This window comes from Erythrolamprus reginae, chromosome 7 (assembly GCF_031021105.1).
Source record: "Erythrolamprus reginae isolate rEryReg1 chromosome 7, rEryReg1.hap1, whole genome shotgun sequence".
NCBI lineage: Eukaryota > Metazoa > Chordata > Lepidosauria > Squamata > Dipsadidae > Erythrolamprus > Erythrolamprus reginae.
Window position 1 is genome coordinate 24,614,255 of NC_091956.1, and position 27,403 is coordinate 24,641,657.

At 42.3% G+C, this 27,403-nt stretch overlaps 1 protein-coding gene across 3 annotated transcripts in view; it reads right to left on the reverse strand.

Moving 5' to 3' along the window:
- Nucleotides 1-27,403, reverse strand: part of CLOCK (clock circadian regulator) — a 66,017-nt gene that overhangs the window by 32,739 nt on the left and 5,875 nt on the right. For 2 of the 3 annotated variants that reach the window (XM_070757208.1, XM_070757209.1), the window contains exons 1-4: nucleotides 6,193-6,273; nucleotides 5,761-5,852; nucleotides 3,521-3,580; nucleotides 1,775-1,923 (exon numbers count right to left, since the gene is read on the reverse strand). In XM_070757208.1, coding sequence (XP_070613309.1) covers nucleotides 1,775-1,923; nucleotides 3,521-3,580; nucleotides 5,761-5,807 — 256 coding nt within the window. In that variant the 5' untranslated portion in view covers nucleotides 5,808-5,852; nucleotides 6,193-6,273. Of the gene's footprint in view, nucleotides 1-1,774; nucleotides 1,924-3,520; nucleotides 3,581-5,760; nucleotides 5,853-6,192; nucleotides 6,322-7,956; nucleotides 8,184-27,403 lie in introns of those variants that run through there. The other variant, XM_070757207.1, reaches the window with a different exon arrangement.

Below are 27,403 nucleotides of genomic sequence, written 5' to 3' on the forward strand. Positions count from 1 at the left end.
TTTGTCTTTCAGACCTATCGTTATAATTTAGGTGGAGATTTTAAAAGTTTTTTCACAAAATCAGTCCACCCATTCTTGAAGAACTTCACTTATAGAACACACCTTGCTGGGCTAGGCTACTGAAGAAATGGATAGCAGATCTGTCTTTTTACTGCCTTCAAGTCAAAATCCACAGAGAGGGGTTTTGTCCAGAAGAGGGCTGCACATACTTTAACAACTGGTTCGCCAAAAATGTGAATGGGCACACGTGCACACACCTTCCTCACTTGCGTGCAACCCCCCAAAAATGGTGGCGGCCTCCTGGATACCTGCTAGGTCAGCCATGATTAGTAGAATGGGACAGGCACATAAAAATAATCTTGGCTGCAGGGTGGGGCAAGCGAGCCAGAAAGTGAAATATCTAGGACCCGATTGTGGTGGGGCCAACTACTGCTCAGAACTATCGATTTTGGTGAATCGCTCCAAATCAGCAGCAGCACACCACTGATTTTGTATGGAATGAAGTAGACAACAACATTGACCATCTAAGCTTTCACAAGAAGAGGGGAGAGAATTATACCTCTAAAAAATTCCTCATGAGAATCATGAGACATATTCACCTGTAGCCATATGTGCATATAAGAGTTGGTTGTTGTTTTTTGTGTGGTCAAGTTTATATTAACTCTAATAAATTCAGCAATTTCACTAAACATAAAGATGTGTTACTTTTAGAATAAGTCCCTGTAAACAGCAATAGCACTTAAGATTTATATATTGTGTCATATTGCTTTCCAGCACACTCTGAGCGATTTACAGAGTCAGCATATCCCCCCCCCACCCCCCCCCCCCACCCCCAAAAAATCTGGATCTTCATTTTACGGACCTTGGAAAGAGGGAAGACTGAGTCAACCTTCAGATGCTCAGGATTGAACTAGGCAGACTTGATCTGCAATACTGCATTCTAACCACTTCACCACCAGGGCTCAAGGTAATGAAAACTTGAATTTATTACCAAACATTTCTTGCTTGCTATTAGTTACCTACAAAAACTTTCACAAAAATATTGTGTTATTTTTTAAACTTGTATAATCCCTTGAAAAGAATTGGTTTGTAAGGTGTGGAAACCCCATAAAGCACATTTCTTTTAGTCATTAAAAGGATGTATCTACATGTACGGTATATATAATTTCAACCAGAAAAAAAATGAAGTAAGGAGACTATACATACACATCTATGTGCAGACAGCCAGAAACTATTTCCGAAGCAGCTATACAAGCTTGGGGGAGAAAATGTGGCTACTTTAAAATTTTAAAGGGGAGTACTTTTTAATCTATTGTTGCTAGAGTGATTTAAAATATTAGTTCCAGTGGCTTCTCAGTAACTCATCTGCCGAAGTCTCTAAATATTATATACTGGGATGGAGAAGAACTAAGCATGTATTTATATACACTGCTCAAAAAAATAAAGGGAACATTTAAAAAATAGAATATAACTTTAAATAAATCAAATTTCTGTCAAATCAAACTGTCCACTTAGGAAGCAACACTGATTGACAATCATTACAGGCTGTTGTGCAAATGGAATAGTTGTGCAAATGAAATATTCAATGAGAATATTTCATTCATTCAGAACTAGGATGTGTTATTTGAGAGTTGCCTTTATTTTTTTGAGCAGTATAATTTGTACCATTATTTCAGAGGATTTTCCTTAGGAGCTGCATAAAGGATAATAGAATGTTACTATATTTGTATATTTCAAAATGTTCGCAATTTTCATGTAACATCTAAAAAATTACCTTTGTGCTTCCTTAAAAAGTCAATACTTTTCTGCAATACAGTGGATTTATCCATCTTTCGAGCATTGCCTGGAAGCATGGATCCCAGCTCTTTGATGAGTATATTAAATTGATCTCTGCGTTTCTTTTCAGACTTGTTTCTTGATACTCTATTAAAATAAAAATTATAACTACCGTAAGAGAGAACAGCATTATACAAATTTGTGATGGGTAATTTCACTGAATCCTTGTTGAAAATATATTATAGCCATACTGAACTCATAAAATTTAACTCTATCACAACTAAAAGAAGAATCCAAGGTCTTTCAAAGGCTAGACTAGGAATGCTGGATATAGTAGAGAGGAGCCACGTTGGCGAAATGGATGTCCCACAATAATCCACAAAGTTTTGTGAGTTAAAAAGTAGGCAACCTTATCACTATCAGCACCTGAAATTGAGTATTTTAGGCAGTCATAAATCTGAAGCCTCCTTAGTTTCTTTAACTATCTGCTCATTTTCAAAGTACATAGCTACCAATTGACACAGTTTCTTTCTTACTTGGTATAAATTTCCACCAGAAATCCCTACATCCCTGTTTCATAATTATTGCAAAGCATTCCAATCCCATACCTACTGATCTTCCTACTAATTTCATGAAAATATACATGCAAATTGATAAATTGAAGTATGACTAAGTCTAGATTCAGCAAACCCATTTTTTCTCTTAATTTTTAAATCTTGTATCAATAAATTATTTTAAAATATATAGAAATCATCTAGGAAAAAAATATAGGATCATTCATTGAAATATGGCATTTTGGAATTAAAAAGTCATAAACTGCAAGGAATTGTCAACTTCTTTCACTGCTGCTATGGCAAACTTGGTTGGGGATTCCTCTCTTTTGTCAAAGGTATGATCTATTATCTATTATTCAATAGTGAGAACTTTCAGTGGGAATCCCAGATCTTTGCTGAACAGATAATTCTCCTTCTAAATAGAAGCCAACTGTACAAGTTTTAGTTGTTGAGGGTAACAGATGAGGTAATAATGTCTCTAAACAGCCTACTTCCCCACAGCCTACAAATTGGTGCCCTAGCTCAGGGGGCTCCAGCCTTGGCAACTTTAAGACTTGTGTACTTCAATTCCCAGAATTCTCCAGTCAACATAATACAGAGAATTCTGGGAGTTGAAGTCCACAAGTCTTAAAGTTGCCAAAGTTGGAGACCCCTGCTCTAGCTTCCCCCCCCCCCTCTCCATCCATCTTTCCATGTATGTTGTATTTTTAAAAAATTTGTAACTAGGGTCTGGTGATCTAATGCAAGCTGTTCCGAGACCTTTTGAGATTGAAAGATAGTGACAGGCCAAAATCAGCTTTTGGAGAGGTATCCACATGATAGAAGTTGCTAGCGCTGATAGATAGATACAACAGGTTTTGAAAAATTAAACAATTATATGAAAACATTAGCAGTGTAATTTTTTAAATGGAGATGTAACATTTGCTTCAGACACACTAATTGCCTTGACATGTCCACTTTAATTTTTAATTTCCACATTGACAACAATGGGAGAAGGAAGAAGAAAAGATAGGTATTTCCAGTCAATCCCTCCTTTAATTTCCGCTTCTCCATGCAATATTTGACAATACATTGCTGGAGACTGCTTCAAAAGACTATCTTTGTATAGTACGGAATGCAATTTCAATGCATAATTACACCTGCTGACCACAAATAAAGAGGTTTCATTCTAGCGCTTTCACAAAACAGACCTCTTTGCTTTATCCTTGTCATCTTCTTCCACGAGACCATCAAAAATGCTGCCATCATCTCTGAAAAAACCAAACCAAACCAGGTTTTAGAAAACAATAAACTTTGCATGGAATAGTGCTAATTGTGAAGACGTAGCCAGAAGCAGATACAGTTCAGAACCAGTTACATACAATATTTATTAATTAAATTTGTTGTCCCCATCCCATTTTACCTCGAATGATTCAGCTATTTCAGTAGTTCAGAAACAAATATACATCCACCAAATTCCTACCAAGCTTTTTTTTTAGTCCACACCCATGTCTCAATCATGTCTTGTAATAATGTGAAAACTTAATTATAATTTGTAACGAATAGAAGATAAATTTTTCACTTGTTCTCTGAAATTCTCATTTAGAACGGGCGTTGGTCCTACCTGATACGCCTCTTCTACGATGGTGTACAGTATATAGTTAATCCTGTCTGCTCAGTGATTGGACTGAGCCTGCCAAAGCTTTTATTTATGTTGCTGACCTCCTTCTTGGCTCCATTTCGAAACGAAGAAGTGAAGCAGCAGACTCTGTTGTGCTAACAGCCACTACACTGTACAATCTCAACCAAGGCCAACCTACACACTTAGATAAGGGAGGGGCTGGCTGCTATATCCACCATCGTGGAAGCATCCAGATCCAGGCTGGTGTCATTCCTCAACCATTGGAACTTGGAGGATCTTCAAAAGATCTGGGGCAACATTGTAGAGGTGCTTCTCCACTGTGGATGAATTGGTGGACCATTGATGGGCAATGAGAATTTTGAGAGAAGGAATTGCCTCCTGTGAGGTAGGGCAACGTTTTGTGTGTCCTCCTAACTTGACATAGGTTCATCATCATGGTTCTAGGCCTTTCCATCTCTCCACTGGGAGATGTAGGGCTTACTGGCTCCATTATAACACAATTAGTAATAAGGGCTATCTGGGCAATGAAATACTATAGATTATTGTACTTTGGTGTTTCTTGCCATGCCCTAGGGGCTTGGTGACTTGAAATCTTATTTTGTTGGTGGGATTTGTCTTACGTGCCGTGCCCTAGGAGCATGGCCTTATTAATTGTTGGTGCTGTGCCCCAGGGGCATGACATGCTGCTGGCCTGGAAGCGCAAAATTCCATTGGGGTGGCTGGCAGCTGCAATGAGCCCAATATAATCTTTGCCCAGTCTGGAACATTTGCCCTCCAAATCAGTATTGCCTTAGTGATCCAAATGGAATTTTCTGGGGTGTAAATCCTGTACCGACTTTCCACTGTTAATCATAAATTTACTGTCACTGAGGGCCTCTAGTTTTCCAATGTAGGCCCAAAGGTAGAAAATATGGCTGTCTGAACCTTGTAGCTGAAGAAGATGGGTGGGGGAGGAGGAGGACAGAAGCCAGTAATTGCGGTTGCATCTATTTTTCTTTAAAGGTTCTCTCACTGCAATTAAGTCTGAGCCAAAGTTGTCTCAGAAAACAAATTTGTCTCAGAAAGCAAGGAAGCCTCAGAATACTAGGCCCAATTGTTTGCATGTTGTCCTTTTGTTGCCCGGTCTATCAGTGAAATCCAAAATGGTGGGTGCAACTTTGCCTACCTGCCAAAAATGACCGCTGGTAATTATTGTCAAAAACGTGAGTCGGACAGGACTTGGGTGACTTATAAATGTAACAAATTAATTTAATTTAATGTAATTTAATTAAGCCAGTTAATTATGGGATAAGGAGGATCTAGATGGGTCATGAAAGTCCGTGGGAGCCCCCAGAGACCGATTAAGGAGAGAAGGCTATGGTGAAGGGAACTAATCCTCTGTTGCAACACACACACCTCGTGAGTTGTGACCAGGCGCTCGCGCTCTAACAGTCTCCCCAAGTATTTAGACTAGAATAAACTCACATGAGGAACAATGATTCATTCTAAAACCTCTTCTTTTCAGCAATATTTTCAACAATACACTTCAAGTAAGAAGAGCTGTAGCACAACGGTCCTAGCTGAGCGACTGAGAAAACGAACTGGAGCCAGGAAGGACATCAGCAATATAAATAGAAGCTTTGGCAGGCTCAGCCCAATCACCGAGCAGACAGAATTAACCCATGCATGGTTGCATCATGAAGGAGAACATAGGTAACTTTAAGAGTATAAAGTGGGGTGGCATATAAGTCCATATAAGAGTATAAAGTGGGGTGGCATATATATTTATTTATAAATATATAAAAATAAAATAAAATAAAAATAACCTACCTGTCTCCAATGGAGTTCATTTTATGGGTGCTTATGGTAAGGAACATAACCTATCACATTTTAGTCTTGTGGTAGACATTTGTAATTCTGATCTGTAGGTAAATGGAAATAAAAGGAAATAGAATTTGCAATTATTCCTTCTAATATTTTTGATGGATTCCATATAATTAAGTTCCAAACACTCAAGAGGTTCTTTGGCTTTGGTATCTTCAATATAGCTCCTTTCCTCACAAAATCATGCCAAAACATGTAAAACATAAAACATAAAAACCAAGAAGAAATCAAATTTTTACAACATATCAAAACTTTGTTCAAAAATCCCATTTATGATGCTTGGCATACTTAACCTAGATTCCTGTACCCAGTCTCTAATCTTATACATAGACACACATAATTATGATTTAAATTAAATTTAAACTTGCAATATTTTACCGTTTATTCCTTTCTGGATGATAAATGGTGATATTCTACAAAGACTGATTTCAGAAGGGTCAATTTTTCAGAGAAAGATGTCTTCAGAATGTATTGTCCATTGAAATTCTTTTAAATTCTAGTATATTACTATTTTTAAAAAAACAGAAAAAAGTTAATGTCTTAATCCAAAGAAGGAACATTCAGTAATAAAATATTGTATTTAATAAAATAAGAAATGGTCGCTGGATTAGTATTTTGTGCCCATAGTGGCCAATCAGATGCAAAAGCACCACTTATATTATCCCAGCAATTGGTGTTCACTTTTAATTTTAATATCATTTTAAAAATATAAAAGTTACCAAAGTTGAGAGCTTGTGAAGGGGAACTGCACATTTTAACTGTGTAGTCTGTGTAGAAATATTTTCCTTTGTCTCCAATTTTTTTAATTTAATCCCATATTCTAAAATGAAGAGAAATGATCTACTTTTTCCATACTCGTCCCATTTATTGTCCTACTAGATATAAAAGTCTCAACTATTTCTTCTCCATAGATAAATTATAGCAATCTCATGATCATTTTATCTTGTTTCTTAAACCAGCGGCAAGAAAGGCCTATCTAACAAGATGACATTTCTTTAGAAGGTTCACTCTGAAACAGCTATATATCATACTTTTTGGAGAATAAGACGCACTCCCCTCCAAAAGTGGGTGGAAACATGTGTACTTCTTATACACAGGATATTGCCAAAGCCCTACCCACCTTTCGGCCCCAATCCTTTGGCCATTTTTGGCTTCCGCAAGTTCTCCATTTTAGACCCGCTCCAGACTGCAGGGATCACCACAGTACATCACTGCTCATCACTGCCTCTGCACATCATGTTTTTGGTCTCTGCAAGCTCCATTTTTAGCCTCCGCACATCAAATTTTCTGCAGTTCCAGGTAGAGGGGATTGGCGGCAATAGCAATGGAACAGGTGTAAAACAGACCACGCGGAGGCTAAAAATGCGATACGTGGAGCCAAAAAACACAACAGAGAGAGGTGGCGATGAGCTGTGATGATCCCCGCAGTCTGGAACAGCTGATTGGTGGTATTATGGGAAACTGATCCAACTGCCAATCAGCAGCTCGGGCTGAATCAGGCTGCAATAACGTGCTGAAGTTGACCAGGCTGTTTGTTATTTGCTGCAAGGAATATGAATACCAATGAATGCCGGTAGGCAGAGGCAGATTTTTTTTTCTTGTTTTCCTCCCAAAAACTAATGTCTTATACGATCTTATAATGTCTTATACACTGGAATGTCTTATACTCAAAAAAATATGATGATTCTATATGTCAGCTCACTAGCTATACAATTGTTGTTTTTTAAAATATTTATTTATTTATTCTATTTTTATGCCGCCCTTCTCCTTAGACTCAGGGCGGCTTACAACATGTTAGCAATAGCACTTTTTAACAGAGCCAGCACATTGCCCCCACAATCTGGGTCCTCATTTTACCCACCTCGGAAGGATGGAAGGCTGAGTCAACCTGGAGCCGGTGATGAGATTTGAACCGCTGACTTGCAGATCTTGCAGTCAGCTTCAGTGGCCTGCAGTACAGCACTCTACCTGCTGCACCACCCCGGCTCATATGGTGCTTGGGTAAATGATGTAGTTTATCTAATTTGAGTACATTTTCTTGGACCTTTTCAGCTTCTTTGTATCACTGAGTACCACTGATTATGACATCTTACTGACTGTTTATGACAACTTGGACTCATTTTGTAGCAGTTCCAATCTTACCTGAATCAGCAGTTGCAGTCAATAATTATGGAGGAACAGACCTTGATTCCTTGGTTGCTTCTGTATGGGAGGGCACAAAACTCAGGGGTTTCTCCTATATTATTTAACATCTATCTGAAGTCGTTATTGTCTTGAAGTGAAGTGACTTTAGTGTGCTGATGATATTATATGCCATCATTCCAAGCTGAGCAAGACATGCTGTAGAAAGCCTGACTGGTATCTGGAAGCTGTCAGATTAAAACAAATTAAAATCAGCCCCATTGCAACATTGGCTGTAATTGGCATTCTATTTATATTATATTTATATTATTCTGTTATGACACTATTTGATTTTCTGCACTTAGTTATGCACTTCTGAAAGGAATGTACTATAAATATTTTCAGTTAAAATTAATAAGGGTTTGATCTGGATCTTCTTATGCAATTAGCTACAATCTCAAAAATCTGCAATCATTTGATCTGATATCCTGATTTTCAATATCACTTATTCATCTAGAATTATATATATTATGTAACTGCACAATACAGCACAGTGGTACCTCTACGTAAGAACGCCTCTAGTTAAGAACTTTTCTAGATAAGGACCGAGTCTTCAAGATTTTTTTGCCTCTTCTTAAGATCCATTTTCTACTTAAGAACCCAAGCCCGGAAAATTTTCCCAGGAAATTTGAGAGTGGCACGAAGGTCTGGCCAGTTTCCTGCCATTCCCCCTTTAATCCCGGCCATCTCGGGCTCCTCTGGGCTACCAGAGGAGCCTTTCGGTGGTGCTTAAGGAGGGTTTGGCAGTCCAGAGTGAACAAAGCATTTTCCTTTCTCTGGGCACTTGGAGAGGGAATAAACCTCTGCCAACGCCCAGAGAAAAGAAACATTTCCTTCGCTCTGGGCAGCGACTGCCCTCCTCCTCCTCCTTCTACTCAAATTCTGAGCTTTTATTTCTTTCCTAATGGGTTTGCATGCATTATTTGCTTTTACATTGATTCCTATGGGAAAAATTGTTTCTACTTACAAACTTTTCTACTTAAGAACCTGGTCACGGAATGAATTAAATTCTTAGGAAGAGGTACCACTGTATATGTACACAGACACACATATGTACATGCTCACACACTATTTGCATTATTTTTGGCTTGCAAAAAAGAAGATGCTAACTACAAATAAGTATCACTTTGCTTCATCTAGTGATTGCCCAAGTTTGTTCAGTTCTGATATTGTAAATCTAATCAACACCCACAATTTAGGGAAAAAAACAATAATTCCAGAGTGGCTATAAAGTTTATGCAAGTAGTTCAGTTTGTTTATGCAAGCAATGTTAAGTGACGTGAATATGGTTGTTCTATTCATACTACCAATATTTTGAATTCTGGCAGAAAATCAGACTGCACACCATACTTTAGAGCTATGTTTAGCTCTGATTATGAATACATACGTCAAACTTAGAATTTTAGATTATTACTAGATAACCTGGGACCTGTTGTCATAATTTCAGAGACATTTTATTATTTATTAGATTTGTATGCTGCCCCTCTCCGCAGACACAGATTTCTTTATCTAGACAGAGAAGCAAAATGACCACAAGTTGGCAAAAAAGAAGTGAGACTACAAGTGGCTTCCTGCTGGCTTCCTCACTGACTTCCCTTGTAGGAAGCTGGCAGGGAGCACTAAAAATGATAATCGCATGACACCACTGATTGCAGCAGTGTAGCATCATGGTTGTGTATGTGTATGGGAGCATATGCACCAATGACAAATTCCTTATGTGTCCAATCACACTTGGCCAATAAATAATTCTATTCTATTCTGTTCTATTCTACTCTAGTATCTAAAGCAATCATATTTTTTCCGAATTTCAATGCTGTAGGAATCATCCAGGATATGGGGCACATTATATAAGTTAACCCATTTGAGCTATAGTGATTCAAAAAGTTGTTTCTTTACATCCAATTGAAAGTTTCAATCAAATGGACAAAACAGTTTTAGCAGGCATGCTTATCAGCTTGTGCTATCCCATAGTGTTTTTCTGCTACATAATAGCAGATGCCTCTTGACTTTCAACAGTTTAAAAAGAGGTTTTTCATGTATTAAGGAAACACAAATCAAAAGCTAATTTGGATATCCTCCACTTTGGAGGATTTTTGTATACTGGCATATGAACTCAAAAGAAGAACAAATACAATACAATTGGTGTCACTGACAATGGAATGGGAATAATGCATTAAAATTAGCAACTGATTAGTTTGGAAATATGTACATGTAGGGGGTAGTGAGAAACAAATAATACAGCTGTGGCAGAATACTACAGACATGCAACTTGGCAAACTTGGTTGATGCTTTTCTTAAGCAGCATTCTTATATGATGAGCACTCTTGTTTTACAACCATACAAAGTAAAATAAAGCAGGAGATAGTCAAGTTGTAAATCAAATATACTACTGAGGTAAAGTAAAACATTCCGATTATAACTAGGGACAGTAGTAGAGACATTGTATGTGATTCCTTAAAAAGGAAAATACATAATTGAATTGGGGTGACAGCTGTTATTATGCATAAAAGTTACATTTTCCTTTCTGCCCAGAGGATACTTGAGGCAACTAATAATAAAACATGAACAGCTACAATCTGATATAAACAATTAAAATCATTACTAAATAATTCAAAATGAAAAGATCAGGCCTATAAGCAAAGATAGGGGAAGGACAGAGTACAATTCCCAGTGGGAGGGCATTCTTTTACTTGCCTGAGGAGGCTTTTTACTTTGATCTGTCAGTTTGCTTAACTTTAAATAAGAAATTTATTTCCACTGTTTCTTGGGTTTTTTTTTGCTAAGATGAACCTGTTGCCTATTAATGTCTACTATCACTCATCACTCCATACCTGCTTGTTTACTTGCTGTGTTTATTGTCTTTACTTCTTAACAGTCGAAAACTCCAGGTTTTCAGCCTCTAATTCATTTTCTTCTTTGCAGATTCAATCCACTGATGCCACCAGCCCCAACTTTATGCTCTCATTTGACATTTTTTTCCTCCCACACAATGTGACTTATGACTTTCAAAATAGCACAAAATATCCAAACTCTGATCCCATCCTAACTATCAGCCGTCTTTCTCACTCACCAACTCACAAGAGCCATCTCTTCTTGACAGAGTGGGAATACCTTAAACCAGGTGTCTCCAACTTTGGCAACTTTAACACTTGTGGACTTCAACTCCCAGAGTTCCTCTGGCTGAGGAACTCTGGGAGTTGAAGTCCACAAATCTTAAAGTTGTCAAAGTTGGAGACCCCTGCCTTAAATTTATTGGATAGGGTAAACTTGAAAGATGGCAGTTATTAATATTTAGAGTATTATTTCAATTCTGAGAGTATACAATTTCATATTGATTCTAAGTGGCTTACCATTAAAAAGGAAAATAACACATAGAAACATAGAAACATAGAAGACTGACGGCAGAAAAAGACCCCATGGTCCATCTAGTCTGCCCTTTTACTATTTCCTGTATTTTATCTTACAATGGATATATGTTTATCCCAGGCATGTTTAAATTCGGTTACTGTGGATTTACCAACCACGTCTGCTGGAAGTTTGTTCCAAGGATCTACTACTCTTTCAGTAAAATAATACTTTCTCATGTTGCCTTTGATCTTTCCCCCAACTAACTTCAGATTGTGTCCCCTTGTTCTTGTGTTCACATATCAAACAAAGACAATATACCTCATCAGAAGTCAGGACCAAAACAAATGAACAAGCAAACAAATAGGATTCAACCATGATCCTAACCCAGGGGTAGCAAAGTGGGCTCTTCTCTGACATGTGGACTTCAACTCCCAGAATTTCTGAGCTAGCATGATAGCATGAAGTCCACAAGTCATAGAAGAGCCAACTTTGCCTACCCCTGTCCTAACCTATTGCAGGCTAATTCAGGTCACTGCCACAGTTCAGTTCGCAACGGCTCAAGGTTGACTCAATTTTCCATCCTTCCGAGGTGGGTAAAATGAAGAGCCAGACTGTTGGGGACAATATGCTGACTCTCTAAAACCACTTAAAGAGTGTGCTGCAAAGTATATAAATCAAAGTGCTATTGCTACTGCAAACCCAAGGCTTGGGGGGGGGGGGGGGGAGAGAGTGCAAGTCTTTTAACATTGTGTTAAAAATCAAAAGGGTAAGAATGATGCCCTTCTCTGGGGAATATCATATTACTGAAGTACCATACTTGAGGAACCCAACAGCCTAAGGAAGAGGCCATCCTCAGCTTTCTTAGGACAGCCAGGGGATGGATTTTTCACTCTTCATGTGCCATCTTCTCCAGGGTTTTTCATGGCAGAAATCACAAATCTAAAAAGGAGCATGTTGTAATCATAGATTTTAAGCACTGGAATTTGGAAATAAGATATTGCTGGAGAGTGATGTTTTAAGACTAAATAATGTGCTGAATAAGATATTTATTTTTCCTCTATGGAAAGGCAGGAAGCAAAGTCCAGGCTGAGCAAGCATCCTGCAGAATCATGATAAGGAAATATATGCCTTACACCAGGGGTCGACAAAGTTGTTCAGAATCTAGGAGCCAGCCAAAAAATTTAGGAGCCAGAATTTTTTTTAAGCAAACTTGGTTTTTTGCCGAGTCTCCACCTGACATCGCTTTCACCCCCTCCCCCCCGGCGCAGGCCTGGCTCCGCCGAGCCGGCTCTGCTGTACTCCCGTCGGGATCCGAGGGGAGACCGTTAGTCAGAAACCGAAACAGAGAAGAAGGAAAGGGAGGCCGGGCCGGGGACGCGGGTGAGGGGGGGAGGGGGGAGGAGGGGTTACTGGTCGGAAGTCACCGCGCACGCGGCCGGAGGAGGAATGAACAAAACCTCACGCCGGGAGGGGAGGGGCTTCCGCTTCTCTCCGAAGGCGGGTGAGCGGCCAAGATCGGAGCGTCTGTGTGCGGTGGGGGGGAGTGAAGGGGTTCGAGTAGGAGGCGGAATGGAGGCAAGGGGGGGAGGGAGAGACGCACGCAAGCGCAGGGGACGCTGGGAAAGCAGCTCGCTCCGAGGTTGATGGGCGGAGCTACGGAAGCCAAGATGTACCATTTCTGGGCGTAAACACAAGGCGGGAAAAATATACTGTATACCAGTGATTTTCAACCTTTTTTGAGCCGCGGCACATTTTTTACATTTACAAAATCCTGGGGCACACCACCAACCAAAATGACACAAATCTAATAAATAAATAAATAATAAATACATACATACATACATACATACATACATACATACATACATACATAAATAACCCCCTCATATATACAATCCCATGGAACATCCCCTTATAAATACAGTCAATCATCAATCATCCCTCCTGAAATTTATACCACTGTCTCATTTCTGGGTACTTCTCCTGTCTTTCCCCCTTTTCTCTCTCGTGTTTCTCATTTCTCTCTCTTCCTCCCTTTTTCCCTCATTCCTTCTCCCTCTCACTTCTCCTCTTTTTCCATCCCTGTCTCTCTCCCCCCCTTATGTGTGTGTATGTATACACACTCCAACCATTTCCAAAACCAGTTGAGGGCTGGGGTTTTTTTCTCTTTTATCCTTTTCAAAAACAGGTGTGGGCTGGGGGGGTTTTCTTATTATTTGGGTGCTTTTTACCATATGCTTCAAGAATCACCTCTCTCTCTCTTTTGTTTCACTCTCCTCTCATTCTCTGCCTCAATCATTTTCTCATTTCTCCTTTTTTCTCCCCTTTTTGTTCTCATTTCTCTCACTCTCCTTTCCTCTCCCTATCTGTCTTGCTTTCTCTCTCTCTTGCTATCTTTTTCTCTCTCTTGTTCTCTTATTTTCTCTCTCTCTCTTGTTCTTTCTCTCTCTCATGCTTTCTCTCTCTTGTTCTTTCTCTCTCTGTTGCTCTCTCTCTCTTATTTTCTCTCTCTCTCTCTCTCTTTCCTTTCTCTCATTCCCTCTTTCTCTCTATCCTTTCTATCTCTCACTCTTTCCTTCTCTCCCTCCCTTTCTCTCTCTTTCCATTCCCTCTTTCTCTCTATCCTTTCTATCTCTCACTCTTTCCTTCTCCCCCTCTCTTTCTCTCTCTTTCCTTTCTCTCATTCCCTTTCTCTCTATCCTTTCTATCTCTCACTTTTTCTTTCTCTCCCTCCCTTTCTCTCTCTTTCCTTTCTCTCATTCCATCTTTGTCTCCTGGGGCTGACTGCGCCTGCCCTGCACCCCCCACCGCGGAGGGAAAGCATTTGGCATCGGCACCGCCAACCCCCCCCCCCTCCACAAGCAGCAAAAGCCTCTGCGACTGAGCCGGAAGGCAAACGGCGCACCCCACCGCTTAGGCTTTTGCTGCTCCTGGGGGGGGGGAGGATTTTCTCCTCCCCGCCCCCCCGGCAGCCAAACGTCGCTGGTGCAGGAAAGCAGCGTGTTAAAAGGCGCGCTGCTTTCACGGAAAACAAACCCGGCTTTCCTGGCAACGGAGGATGACAAGCAGGATGAAGCGGGGTGGAGCAACGCGAGGCTCAAGCAGGCAGCTTCCGCGCGTTTCTTTCAGCGGAAGAGGAGGAGAGGGAGCGGATCGGGCGGGCGGGGGGCTGCGCCTTCTACTGCCGGCGCCTCCCCGCCCCCGCCCCCCCCCCAGGCAGGCAGGGGAATGGGGACTGCGCGCCCATGGAAAAGGGCACGCAGGGGGGGGTATTTTGGGGTGCGCGGGTAGCGGCGGCGGCGGGCAATAGCCGGGGGGGCGGCTTCTGCAAGTGGGAGCTCCAGGGCTGAAGCCTCAGCCCTGGAGCTCCCACTTGCAGGAGCCACCTCGCGGCACACCTGGCCATGTCTCGCGGCACACTGGTGTGCCGCGGCACACCGGTTGAAAAACACTGCTGTATACATACAGTACAGCAGGCAACATTTTCTAGGCGCCAGACAACATTTTCTAGGCGCCACTGGCGACCAGGCGCCTGGGTTTGTCGATCCTTGCCTTACACATTCCTTTGTTAATCACCAGTAAATACACATTCCAGGAAAGGGGCAAAGATTGTAGCTTCCGTTAATTATCTATAGGGAAGCCATAAGAGAAGTTTGCTTTATATGGTGCTGGCTTAATGTATGTGACGTTCGCAATTGGTTATTTTGTACCACATGTCAGAACTGTGAATACACAATAAATAGGAGAGACCTGGATCCATTCTGGGTCGTCCTCCCATCGAGAAAACATTCTCTCTGTCATTTCATTCTGATGTGACAATTCATGGCATGCTGTGCCTTCCCCGAGGGCGACCCACTGAAGGAGGGCTGCATGCCTTCAGGAGCAATCACAGGAAGCGCTCTTTTACATTTTGTTCAATGTCTGTCTGTCTGTCTGTTTGTCTGTCTACCTACCTACCTACCTACCTACCTATTATCTATCTATCTATCTATCTATCTATCTATCTATCTATCTATCTATCTATCTATCCATCCATCCAGATCTATCTATCCCTCTCCCTCTCTCTCTTATTCAATTTGGCCTGATGTACAGTATGAATATATACACATGCATTTAATAAAATACATGTGTATTAAAAGTTATTTAGCAAAATATATATATAATTTATAGCCTATTAATTAATCATATATTTAGTTCTCAATTAATAGAAAACATTACTGATTCTTAAATAATGGTAGGTTAGATCTTCCAGGGAGAGAACATAAGCAGCTGAGGATACATGCACAGATAAAAGGGGAGTCAAAACTTGCTCTTGCTTTGCCTAGGCAACTCTGCAATGCGAACAATATCAAAACTTACTAGGCATTTTGTGGCCTTGCTTTGTTCTCACTTGGCCTGGGTAACCAGGCAACTGGGTTGCACAAGCAAGAGAGAGAAAAAGCCAGTCCTGAGCAGACCCACTTTGAGCATACCTGCAGCAGTCCTGTCAACTTATTCTTGACTTTATCAAAACAGGGCTCCCGCAGGTTTGTATAGGCAAAGCGGAAGTGTTGTTAAAAATCCCCCCTTGTTTTACCTGTGCAGGCTTGTGCAAACAGAGCAGCAAAGTGCAAAATGAGTTTTGAAATGAGTGGATCTAACAGTCTGTAAAGCCATTTGCTATCACAGTTTATTTATTTTTAAATAAATATTTTTAAAAACAATATTTAAAATATTTAAATAAAAATGTTATTTTATATATATTCACACACAAATGTATTAATTATTTTGTCTGTGAATTTTATAGCCTTAACACCAGCACTGCCGCATCATTCTTAGATAGAATGTACTCCTTCCCCTAAAAATATGTGTACAGTATCCCTATTTTAATGAGAGATTTTATTCTTTGACATCATTGTGTAGGAACCGTCTTCTTTCACAATCTTAGTACTAATCTGATTTCTTCCAGGAAAAAGAGCTGCTACTAGGAAGCTGCCTCTCAATAAATCTTCCTACTACAAAGCCAGAATAAATATTACTGGATGTTGCCCTTGCAGACCAAACTTTTACCTACCAGAAAATAGGTGAAAAACTTATAATAAACAATGAAGCTTCCCTCTAAATTAGAACTTTCCAAACCTGGGCAAATTACCCAAAATCCAGTAAAAACATTAGGTAATGCTCAGAAGCCTCTCACAACCATAAGGAGTGGGCAGCTTATAAATCCGTAAGGAGTCCGTAAGGAGTTGGGCAACCTATAAATCCCAATAATAAAATTAATAAAAAATACAACATGGACATTTAAGCTAACTTAAAACATTATTTCTACATTGAGTATAAAGGACTTTCTGATGAACCGTTTTGGGGAAGGAAGGGAAACATTTGGGGACTACTATTCTAAATAATGAAGAAGGACTTCATTTGTAATTTGCCAGAGCATAACAAACAGGAACTGCTCTAAACCACTAGGATTTTGTTTGTTTATTTTGGTGTGTAATTTTGTTTACTTTTTTACATCATGATCTTATGCCATATGACAGACAATTTTTGGATAATAATAATAATAATAATAATAATAATAATAATAATAATAGTTTAAAATCATTTGCCAACCAACCTGGGGAAACAACCATGTGGCATACTTAGAATTAATGTTGGGCGAACCCATCGAAGTTCGGGTTCAGCAGGTTCGGCCGAATTTGGCAGCGGAGTTTGGGTAAGTTCGCCGAACCCGAACCCCAACACTTCTGGCCCCGCCCTCCCATCTTCCACCAAAGCAGCCCGCGTCCGCCTGTCTCCTTTTATTTCTTACAGAAAAGGCTCGGACACCGCAGCTGCGCCAAGAGAAAGATGAGAGACATAACTCAGAACAATGCAGAAGAGCTGAAGGCTGCTACTGAAGCATCGTGGTCTTCCATAACACTTCAGCAGTGCCACAGGCCAATAGCTTCCATGCCATGCCGCACTGAGGCAGTAATTTCTGCAAAAGGGGCCCAAACCAAGTACTGAGTACATATGCATGTTTATACTTTTCAGAAGTCCAATATTGTTCTATGTACAATCCTTGCTTTTTTGATTGCTTGTAATATTCTAATTTTCTGAGATGGGGGATTTGGGGGTTTCATGAGCTGCACCCCATAATCATCACAATTATGACAAATCACAGCTTGAACTATCTTGCCTTGCATGTTATGAATATCTCTCATATATTAAGTTTCACCTTTTAAGTTACATTATTGAAATAAATCAATGTTTGCACGATATTTAAATTTTTCAAGTTTCACCTGTAAATATTCTTGGTGAGCAAACTGCAAGTAATGGTATTTCATGTAACACCCTATGAAAGCAAAAATTGGGCATGGGAGAAGCAGGACGGGGAATATTGATGCTTTTGGTGTTTAAAGAGGCTCTAGCAAATACAGTGGTACCTCTACTTAAGAACTTATTTATTTATTTATTTATTTATTTGTTGGACTTGTATGCCGCCCCTCTCCGAAGACTCGGGGCGGCTCACAACATGTAAAAACAGTCACAACAATCCAATTAATTAAAATTTAACGATTTAAGAAAAGAAACCCCATATGATAACAGACACACACACAAGCATACCATGCATAAATTAACGTGCCCAGGGGAGATGTTTAGTTTCCCCATGCCTGACGACAAAGGTGGGTTTTGAGGAGTTTTCGGAAGGCAGGAAGAGTAGGGGCAGTTCTAATCTCTGGGGGGAGCTGGTTCCAGAGAGCCGGTGCCGCCACAGAGAAGGCTCTTCCCCTGGGACCCGCCAACCGGCATTGTTTGGTTGACGGGACCCGGAGAAGGCCCACTCTGTGGGACCTAATCGGTCGCTGGGATTCGTGCGGCAGGAGGCGGTCTCGGAGATATTCTGGTCCGATGCCATGAAGGGCTTTAAAGGTCATAACCAACACTTTGAATTGTGACCGGAAATTGATCGGCAGCCAATGCAGACTGCGGAGTGTTGGTGAAACATGGGCGTACCTAGGTAAGCCCATGACTGCTCTCGCAGCTGCATTCTGCACGATCTGAAGTTTCCGAACACTTTTCAAAGTAGCCCCATGTAGAGAGCATTACAGTAGTCGAACCTCGAGGTGATGAGGGCATGAGTGACTGTGAGCAATGAGTCCCCGGTCCAGATAGGGCCGCAACTGGTGCACCAGGCGAACCTGGGCAAACGCCCCCCTCGCCACAGCTGAGAGATGGTTTTCTAATGTGAGCTGTGGATCGAGGAGGACGCCCAAGTTGCGGACCCTCTCTGAGGGGGTCAATAATTCCCCCCCCAGGGTGATGGACGGACAGATGGGATTGTCCTTGGGAGGCAGAACCCACAGCCACTCCGTCTTATCCGGGTTGAGTTTGAGTCTGTTGACACCCATCCAGGCCCCGACAGCCTCCAGGCACCGGCACATCACTTCCACCGCTTCGTTGACTGGGCATGGGGTGGAGATGTAAAGCTGGGTATCATCGGCATATTGATGATACCTCACCCCATGTCCTTGGATGATCTCTCCCAGCGGTTTCATGTAGATGTTAAATAGCAAGGGGGAGAGGACTGACCCCTGAGGCACTCCACAAGGGAGAGACCTCGGAGCCGACCTCTGACCCCCCACTAACACCGACTGCGACCGGCCAGAGAGGTAGGAGGAGAACCACTGCAGAACAGTGCCTCCCACCCCCAACCCCTCCAACCGGCGCAGAAGGATACCATGGTCGATGGTATCGAAAGCCGCTGAGAGATCGAGGAGCACCAGGACAGAGGATAAACCCCTGTCCCGGGCCCGCCAGAGATCATCCATCAACGCGACCAAAGCGGTTTCCGTGCTGTAACCGGGCCTGAAGCCTGACTGTCGGGGACCTAGATAATCAGCTTCTTCCAAGGACCGTTGGAGCTGGAGCGCTACCACCTTCTCGACAACCTTCCCCATAAAGGGAAGGTTGGAGACTGGACGATAGTTGTTAAGTACGGCTGGGTCCAGGGATGGCTTCTTGAGGAGGGGGCGCACAAGCGCTTCTTTATAGAGTGGTGGAAAAACTCCCCTCCCCAAGGAAGCGTTGGTAATCTCCTGGGCCCAGCTCCGTGTCACCTCCCTGCTGGCCGAGACCAACCAGGAGGGACACGGATCCAGTAAGCAGGTGGCAGAACTCACAGCTCCGATGGCCTTGTCCACTTCATCAGGTGTCACCAGATCAAACTCTTCCCAGACAGGTGGACAAGTACGTGCCCCAGTCACCTCGACTGACTCGTTGTCAGTCGACTCTGTTTTACAATTGGAGTCGAGGTTGGCCCGGATCTGAGCGACTTTATCAGCGAAAAACGTGTTAAACTCCTCGGCACTACTCTGCAAGGGCTCCCCAACTCCCCCCTGATTAAGAAGGGAGCGGGTCACCCTAAACAGAGCAGCCGGGCGGGATTCCGCTGATGCAATCAAGGCGGCATGGTACGCGCATCTTGCCGCCTTGAGCGCCACTTTGTAAGTCTTAATAAAAGCTCTTACAAGTGTTCGATCGGATTCTGACCTACTCTTCCTCCATCGCTTCTCTAGACGTCTCTTTTGGCGTTTCAACACCCGGAGCTCCTCGTTGAACCATGGGGCTCTACGGGGTCTAGCGCCGCGGAGAGGTCGCAAAGGCGCAATCCGGTCGAGAGCCCCTGCCGCAGCCCTGTTCCAGGCCTCAGCAAGGGTCTCCGCCGAACTGTGGACGAGTGCCTCTGGAATAACCCCAAGCGCCGTCTGAAAGCCCTCTGGGTCCATCAGGCGTCTGGGGCGGAACATCTTCATTGGTTCCGCCTCCCTGCGGGGAAGGATTGGAGCCAGGAAGTCAAGCCGTAGCAGAAAATGGTCAGACCATGACAAAGGCAACACTTCTAAGCCCCTTAATCTCGGACCATTACTCAATTGCTCGGAAAGGAATACCATGTCAGGTGCGTGCCCTCCCTCGTGAGTCGGACCCTGTATTACTTGAGTCAGGTCCATGGCTGTCATGGTGGCCATGAACTCCTGTGCCAGCCCAGAGGTTTCACCGAGTGACGGTAGATTGAAGTCCCCCAAGACAATGAGTCTGGGGAACTCCACCGCCAACCCGGCTACCTCCTCGAGTAGCACAGGCAGGGCTTTTGACACGTAGCTGGGAGGCAGGTACGTGAGAAATAAGCCCACCTGAACCCCTAAGTCCAACTTCAGCAAGAGAGACTCACAACCTGCAATTTCCGGAGCAATGAGTCTACGCAGGCAAAGGCTCTCCCTGGCTATAATAGCCACTCCTCCCCCCCTTCCCTGGGGTCGAGGTTGATGCCATATCTGAAACCCGGCTGGGCAGATTTCAGAGAGAGGAACACCTCCCTCCGGGCCCAGCCAGGTTTCAGTAATACAAGCCAGGTCGGCCTCCTCATCCAGGATCAGATCCCGGATGAGGAGAGCTTTATTTACCACCGACCTGGCATTGAGCAGCAGCAACCTGAGTCCAGGGCCAGAGTTACACTCATCACCAGTACCCAAGATTGGGCTCACAGAGCCGGAACAAGGGACCGTTATTAGGCAACGGTCTCTCGTTCCCCTGGAACGGCTAGCTCTGTGGCCCCCGCCATATCTGCCTCTCCCCAGCAACACAGGGATATTCCGGCCCTCTGCCACCCCAGAGATCAGTGCCCCTTCCTCTCCTGTCCCCCGAGCGTCAGGTGGGCCAAATCTATCACTCAAACTATTGTCACTCATCCCATCCATATCGTACTCCCACCCACCCCGACCCTCACACTCATACCAGTCATTCATTCCATGCACAACATTGAATCCATTCCAATCATCCATTAATTATTAAACCTCCCCAATATTAAAAAAGGATTAAATTATTAATAGATAAAAATACTAATAAAAATGTGACACAATATAAATACATATAAATAACAGTAGAAAGATTCACAAGATTAATAATTAATAGTTAATTAATAGTAAAAATAGTATAAAATAATAAAAATGGCCTAAAATCAGATCTTAATATTAGTTATTAGCTGATCGTCGGTTAATCAATCGGTCCAGGTATAGTGTCTTTGTAGGTCTTCAATATAACTTAGATCTTAAAAAAGTCTTTAAAAAAGTCTTTAAAAGCTGCTGTTTTTTCACAGCCGGTCCACTAGGGGGCATGGGTCTTCTGTAAAGTGCATAGGAGTCAGGAGGGGGGGGGGGAAACCATGATAGTTATTTGCAAAGTTAGTATAAGCAATACCCCAGGCAGCCAGTCCCATCTTTCTCATTCGCTGTAATGATCTTATCGTCCAGCAAGTCCGTCTCCACAGTCTTTCCCACCTAATCTTCCCTTGGCACCAGCAGCTCTCACCCGCTGGTGCCATGCAGGAAAGGGGGGGGGGGCTGATATTCCAATATGCCCCGCTTGCAGTTTTTTCCTCCACTGGCAACTCCCCTCTCGGTTTCCATTTCTCTTCATCGCCTCCGTTTCCCCTGTTCTCTCCCACCTCACCGCCGGTCACTCTCCCTCACCAGGCCGGGGGGGGGGGGTCAGTTCATCCGTGGCCCCACACTCCTCACTCCGCATTCTTTCAGCACCGTCCACTTTCCTCCTTACTTCTCCGATGTTTCGCCGCCATCCTCCGCGTCCCGGTTAGCCACCTCTCGACGCCGCGGCTCTTTTTGGTGCCTACAGCAACACCCCCCCGGCCCCCACCGTCCCGTTCCGGCTCCGTCCGCTCCCATCTGTCGGGCCGGGTCGTGGGGGCTCAGCCCGACAGTCACTCTGCATCTTCTCGGCCACTCACTTCCCTCCGATGTCGAAAACTCCGCGCCAGGCACCGCCGCCATCTTCCACGTCCCAGCTGGTTCGACGTCCCAGCTGGTCGCTCCGCAGTCCCCAGCGCGCCTCCGGCCTCAGTCTAAGAGCTCTGCATTTAGAACCATAGTAGCAGCAGCAGCAGCAGCAGCGACAGCAGACAGCCTTCCATCCTGGACCAACATTTCCGACGATATACCGTCGTTCAAGGGAGCGGCGGACCCACCATCTCCCCGCCGCTCGAACCGGAACCGGTTACTTATATTAGAACAGCATGTGCTATTGTATCCACTGTAAAGATATGAACTTCTTTCTTTTTTCTTCTTCCTCTCTCTTTACTTCTTGTCTTCTCTCACTCTCTTCTTTTCTCTTCTTTCATGTTGTCATGTTGCCTACTAAGATTGGGCCAGTGTGGCAAGTCCTTAATTTGTTCCGTGACCAGGTTCTTAAGTAGAAACGTTCTTAAGTAGAAGCAATTTTTCCCATAGGAATCAATATAAAGCAAATAATGTGTGCAAACCCATTAGGAAAGAAATAAAAGCTCGGAATTTGGGTGGGAGGAGGAGGAGGAAGAAGAGGAGGACAGTCACTGCCAAAGAAAGAAGGTGAGGCAGCAAGGAGGAGCACACGCCTGCCACACACCCAGCGCGAGGCTGCCCCCCATACACTGTCTCCCATACACTGTCTGCTGCTGCTGCTGCTACCTGCTGCCTCTTCCTTCCCATGCTGAAGGGTTCCCCTGTCCCCTCGCTCACTCGCCTTGTAGCCGGCGCCTTTCCTTCGCTGTGCTGACTCCTCGGCTGCCAGAGTGAAGGGAGCGTTTCTTTTCTCTGGGCGCTGGCTCTAGACTGCCAAAGCCTCCTTAAATGCCACCAAAAGGCTCCTCTGGCAGCCCAGATGGCCGGGATTAAAAGGGGAATGGCAGGAAACTGGCCGGGCCTTCGTGCCAATCTCAAATTTCTTGGGAATTTTTTCTGAGCTTGGGTTCTTAAGTAGAAGTTCTTAAGTAGAGGCAAAAAAATCTTGAACACCCGGTTCTTATCTAGAGAAGTTCTTAAGGTGAGGCATTCTTAAATAGAGGTACCACTGTACATGGATGGCTAAGAGAACAGACAAATAGGTCATTAAACAATCAGTCAAGCCAGAGTTCTCAGGGACAAATGATAAGATTCAAACATACTTTAGGCAAAATACCCAGCTGTAAGCAATCAACTAATATTCTAAAATATTTCTAATTCTAAAAATAGAATGATTTTTTTATTTTTGTGCAAACTAGAAGAATGTCTACTGATCTAAACCCAAACCCATTCATTTTTTTCACAATTCATATTCTTAACCATTAATTCTAAACATTTTTTCCAAAGTCAGTATCTTCAAAAAAAAAGTTATTTTAAATTTACTACTATTTTTCCCATTGAAAAATAATGGAAGATCCAAACTAAACCTGGAACCAGTTCCAAATAATAAATTCCTTTTGTGTTCAACATGAATGTTTACTTTATAACTTTAAAATTAAAGTTAAAATAAAATCCATAACATTTTAAGTATTTAGTGATAAATTTCCAAGCATGAGATTTATTCAACTTCAGACATTTGCAACTTTTCTATTTGTGTTTGCTAGTGGCTTTAGTTCTCAAGTTTCTATTTGGTAAGAATAGAGGAATTTCACAAATTGATGTGACCATAGCAACAAGCTAATTTGCTAGATCTAAAAACTTACTGAGTTCTCCTAAATGAAAAGACAGCTTGGTCATGTATTTTAAGACATTCAAAGAAATGAGGAAGTCAAATTATACTTCTTACAAGGAATGAATGCCTGTAGAAACAGCTCCTGGGCACCTACATTAATCATCTGCCAATTATTCTTCCATCTACCATAATACTTGGAGTTTTTTTGGCGTTCTAATTTGATGATAGCAGGCAAGGCTTTTTTTAATTTGAAAAATTAAAATTTAACCAAAACGCATACATGTTCTTCATTTCTATCCTTTAATTGAATTCTTTAATTATAGTTTATATTCTTTAATTTAATATCAACCTAATTTTAATCCTGTTGTTCTTAATTTGCCCACCTGCATGATTCCATAACCTTTTCTCATAAAGCACTACATCAAGGAGAGGCTGACTTCCTATAGAGTACAAAAAAAAAGATACTCAGATTTTTTATTCCATTCCCACAGGGATACAGATTCTACCGTTTTTTCCAAAATAAGGCCCAACTGGAAAATAAGTCCTAGCATGATTTTTCAGGATGATCGTAATTTAAGTCCTACCCCAAAAAATAAGCCCCAGTTAAGACAGTTAACCAGATGGATTTATGTCAGGGGAGAATTTCAGCTGGCTCTATCCTGCTTGTAAAAGCTGGTAGGGCTGGTAATCAGAGAGCCAATAGCGGTGGTGGTGGGAGCTGTGCCCCCAAACCAGGATGTCATTACGTCCCAGTTTTTACTCTCTGCTCATGCGGAGCGAGCCCAAACAGAGCGTGAGCATGTGGATGATGGCGCGACACACACACATTAGCAAGCCGGTAGGACAGGTAGGTACATTTTACCCTTAATGCATTTAGTACTGTATTTAGTACCATATTTTTCTGAAAATAAGACCTATCCGGAAAATAAACCCTACTGCATCTTTTGGAGCAAAAATCAATATTAGACTCTGTCTTATTTTGGGGAAAACATGAGTAATCTGAAAGGGGGAGAAAATACAGTCAAATAAAGGGACCATATATTAATCATCACATATTACAAATGAAGACTAATAGTTCAGTGTTGGAAGGTGAATGCTTTGTCCCAGTCTTCTACAGATAAATTAGCCCTTCATGATGCTATATTTATGATGATCTCAGAATAAATATACAACTTCCTAAAAAACATGTTGTCCATTTTCCAGATAAAGCCAAGATGCCTTAGTGCAAACAACAATTCCAATATGGCACTAAATTATTATTTAATTAGATTAAAAACAATTCCAGAGGATTTAATTTTAAATTGGTAAAACAAATAAGAATGTCAGAATAAAGGAAATCATAGAAACATAGAAGACTGACGGCAGAAAAAGACCTCATGATCCATCTAGTCTGCCCTTATACTATTTCCTGTACAGTGGTACCTCGAGATACGAGTTTAATTCGTTCCGGACCTGGGCTCTTAAGTCGAGCAGCTCTTATCTCGAACGACTTTTCCCCATAGGAATTAATGTAAATAATTTTAATTGGTTCCAGCCCTCAAAAAACTCACAAAGTTAGTCTAAATTATGCAGAAAGACATGTTTTTAATGAAGAAATGTACATGTACATATAAATGAATAATGAAGTTTCTTTCACTTAACTTGTAAACTTTCTTAAAGTTTTAAATTTACATATGTTCAACTTCTCTGCCACCCAATCCTGTAGGACAGAGGTCCCCAACCCTTTTTGCACCAGGGACCGGCTTTAAGCGATCAAGAGAGGAATGGGTGAATGAATGGACGGAGGGTGGGAAGGAAGGAAGGAAAGAGGGAAGGGACAGGAACAGAGGAAGGAAGCAAGGAAACTTATGAAAGGGGAGAATAAGAGAGGAATGAGTGAAGGGAGGGAGGGAGGGAAGAAGGTGGGAAGGAGAAAGAAAAGAAGAAATAGAGGAAGGGAAGGTAAAAGAGAGAAAGAAAAAGAGCAAGCAAGCAAGCAAGCAAGCAAGCAAGCAAGCAAGCAAGAAAGAAAGAAAGAAAGAAAGAAAGAAAGAAAGAAAGAAAGAAAGAAAGAGAAAGAAAGGGGGAAGGGACAGGAACAGAGGAAGGAAGCAAGGAAACTTATGAAAGGGGAGAGTAAGAGAGGAATGAGTGAAGGGAGGGAGGGAAGAAGGTGGGAAGGAGAAAGAAAAGAAGAAATAGAGGAAGGGAAGGTAAAAGAGAGAAAGAAAGAAAGAAAGAAAGAAAGAAAGAAAGGGGGAAGGGACAGGAACAGAGGAAGGAAGCAAGGAAACTTATGAAAGGGGAGAGTAAGAGAGGAATGAGTGAAGGGAGGGAGGGAAGAAGGTGGGAAGGAGAAAGAAAAGAAGAAATAGAGGAAGGGAAGGTAAAAGAGAGAAAGAAAGAAAGAAAGAAAGAAAGAAAGAAAGGGGGAAGGGACAGGAACAGAGGAAGGAAGCAAGGAAACTTATGAAAGGGGAGAGTAAGAGAGGAATGAGTGAAGGGAGGGAGGGAAGAAGGTGGGAAGGAGAAAGAAAAGAAGAAATAGAGGAAGGGAAGGTAAAAGAGAGAAAGAAAAAGAGCAAGAAAGAAAGAAAGAAGGAAAGAAAGAAAGAAAGAAAGAAAGAAAGGGGGAAGGGACAGGAACAGAGGAAGGAAGCAAGGAAACTTATGAAAGGGGAGAGTAAGAGAGGAATGAGTGAAGGGAGGGAGGGAGGGAAGAAGGTGGGAAGGAGAAAGAAAAGAAGAAATAGAGGAAGGGAAGGTAAAAGAGAGAAAGAAAAAGAGCAAGAAAGAAAGCTGCAAGCACCCCCCCGAGCCCCCCAGGCCAGCTGCAACCTTTTAAAACACGCGCGCCGCTTCGCAGCTGTCTCCTGAAGCCGAACGCGGAAGTTAGCGTTTGGCTTCAGGAGACAGCTCCTTGGCGCTTGTATCTCGAATTTGGGCTTGTAAGTAGAACAAAAATATCTCTCCCCTCCCAGCTCTTATCTCGAGTTGCTCTTAAGTAGAGCAGCTCTTATGTCGGGGTTCCACTGTATTTTATCTTAGGATGGATATATGTTTATCCCAGGCATGTTTAAATTCAGTTACTGTGGATTTACCAACCACGTCTGCTGGAAGTTTGTTCCAAAGATCTACTACTCTTTCAGTAAAATAATATTTTCTCATGTTGCTTTTGATCTTTCCCCCAACTAACTTCAGATTGTGTCCCCTTGTTCTTGTGTTCACTTTCCTATTAAAAACACTTCCCTCCTGAACCTTATTTAACCCTTTAAGATATTTAAATGTTTCGATCATGTCCCCCCTTTTCCTTCTGTCCTCCAGACTATACAGATTGAGTTCATTAAGTCTTTTCTGATACGTTTTATACTTAAGACCTTCCACCATTCTTGTAGCCCATCTTTAGACCCGTTCAATTTTGTCAATATCTTTTTGTAGGTGAGGTCCCCAGAACTGAACACAGTATTCCAAATGTGGTCTCACCAGCGCTCTATATAGCGGGATCACAATCTCCCTCTTCCTGCTTGTTATACCTCTAGCGATGCAGCCAAGCATCCTACTTGCTTTTCTTACTGCCCGATCACACTGCTCACCCATTTTGAGACTGTCAGAAATC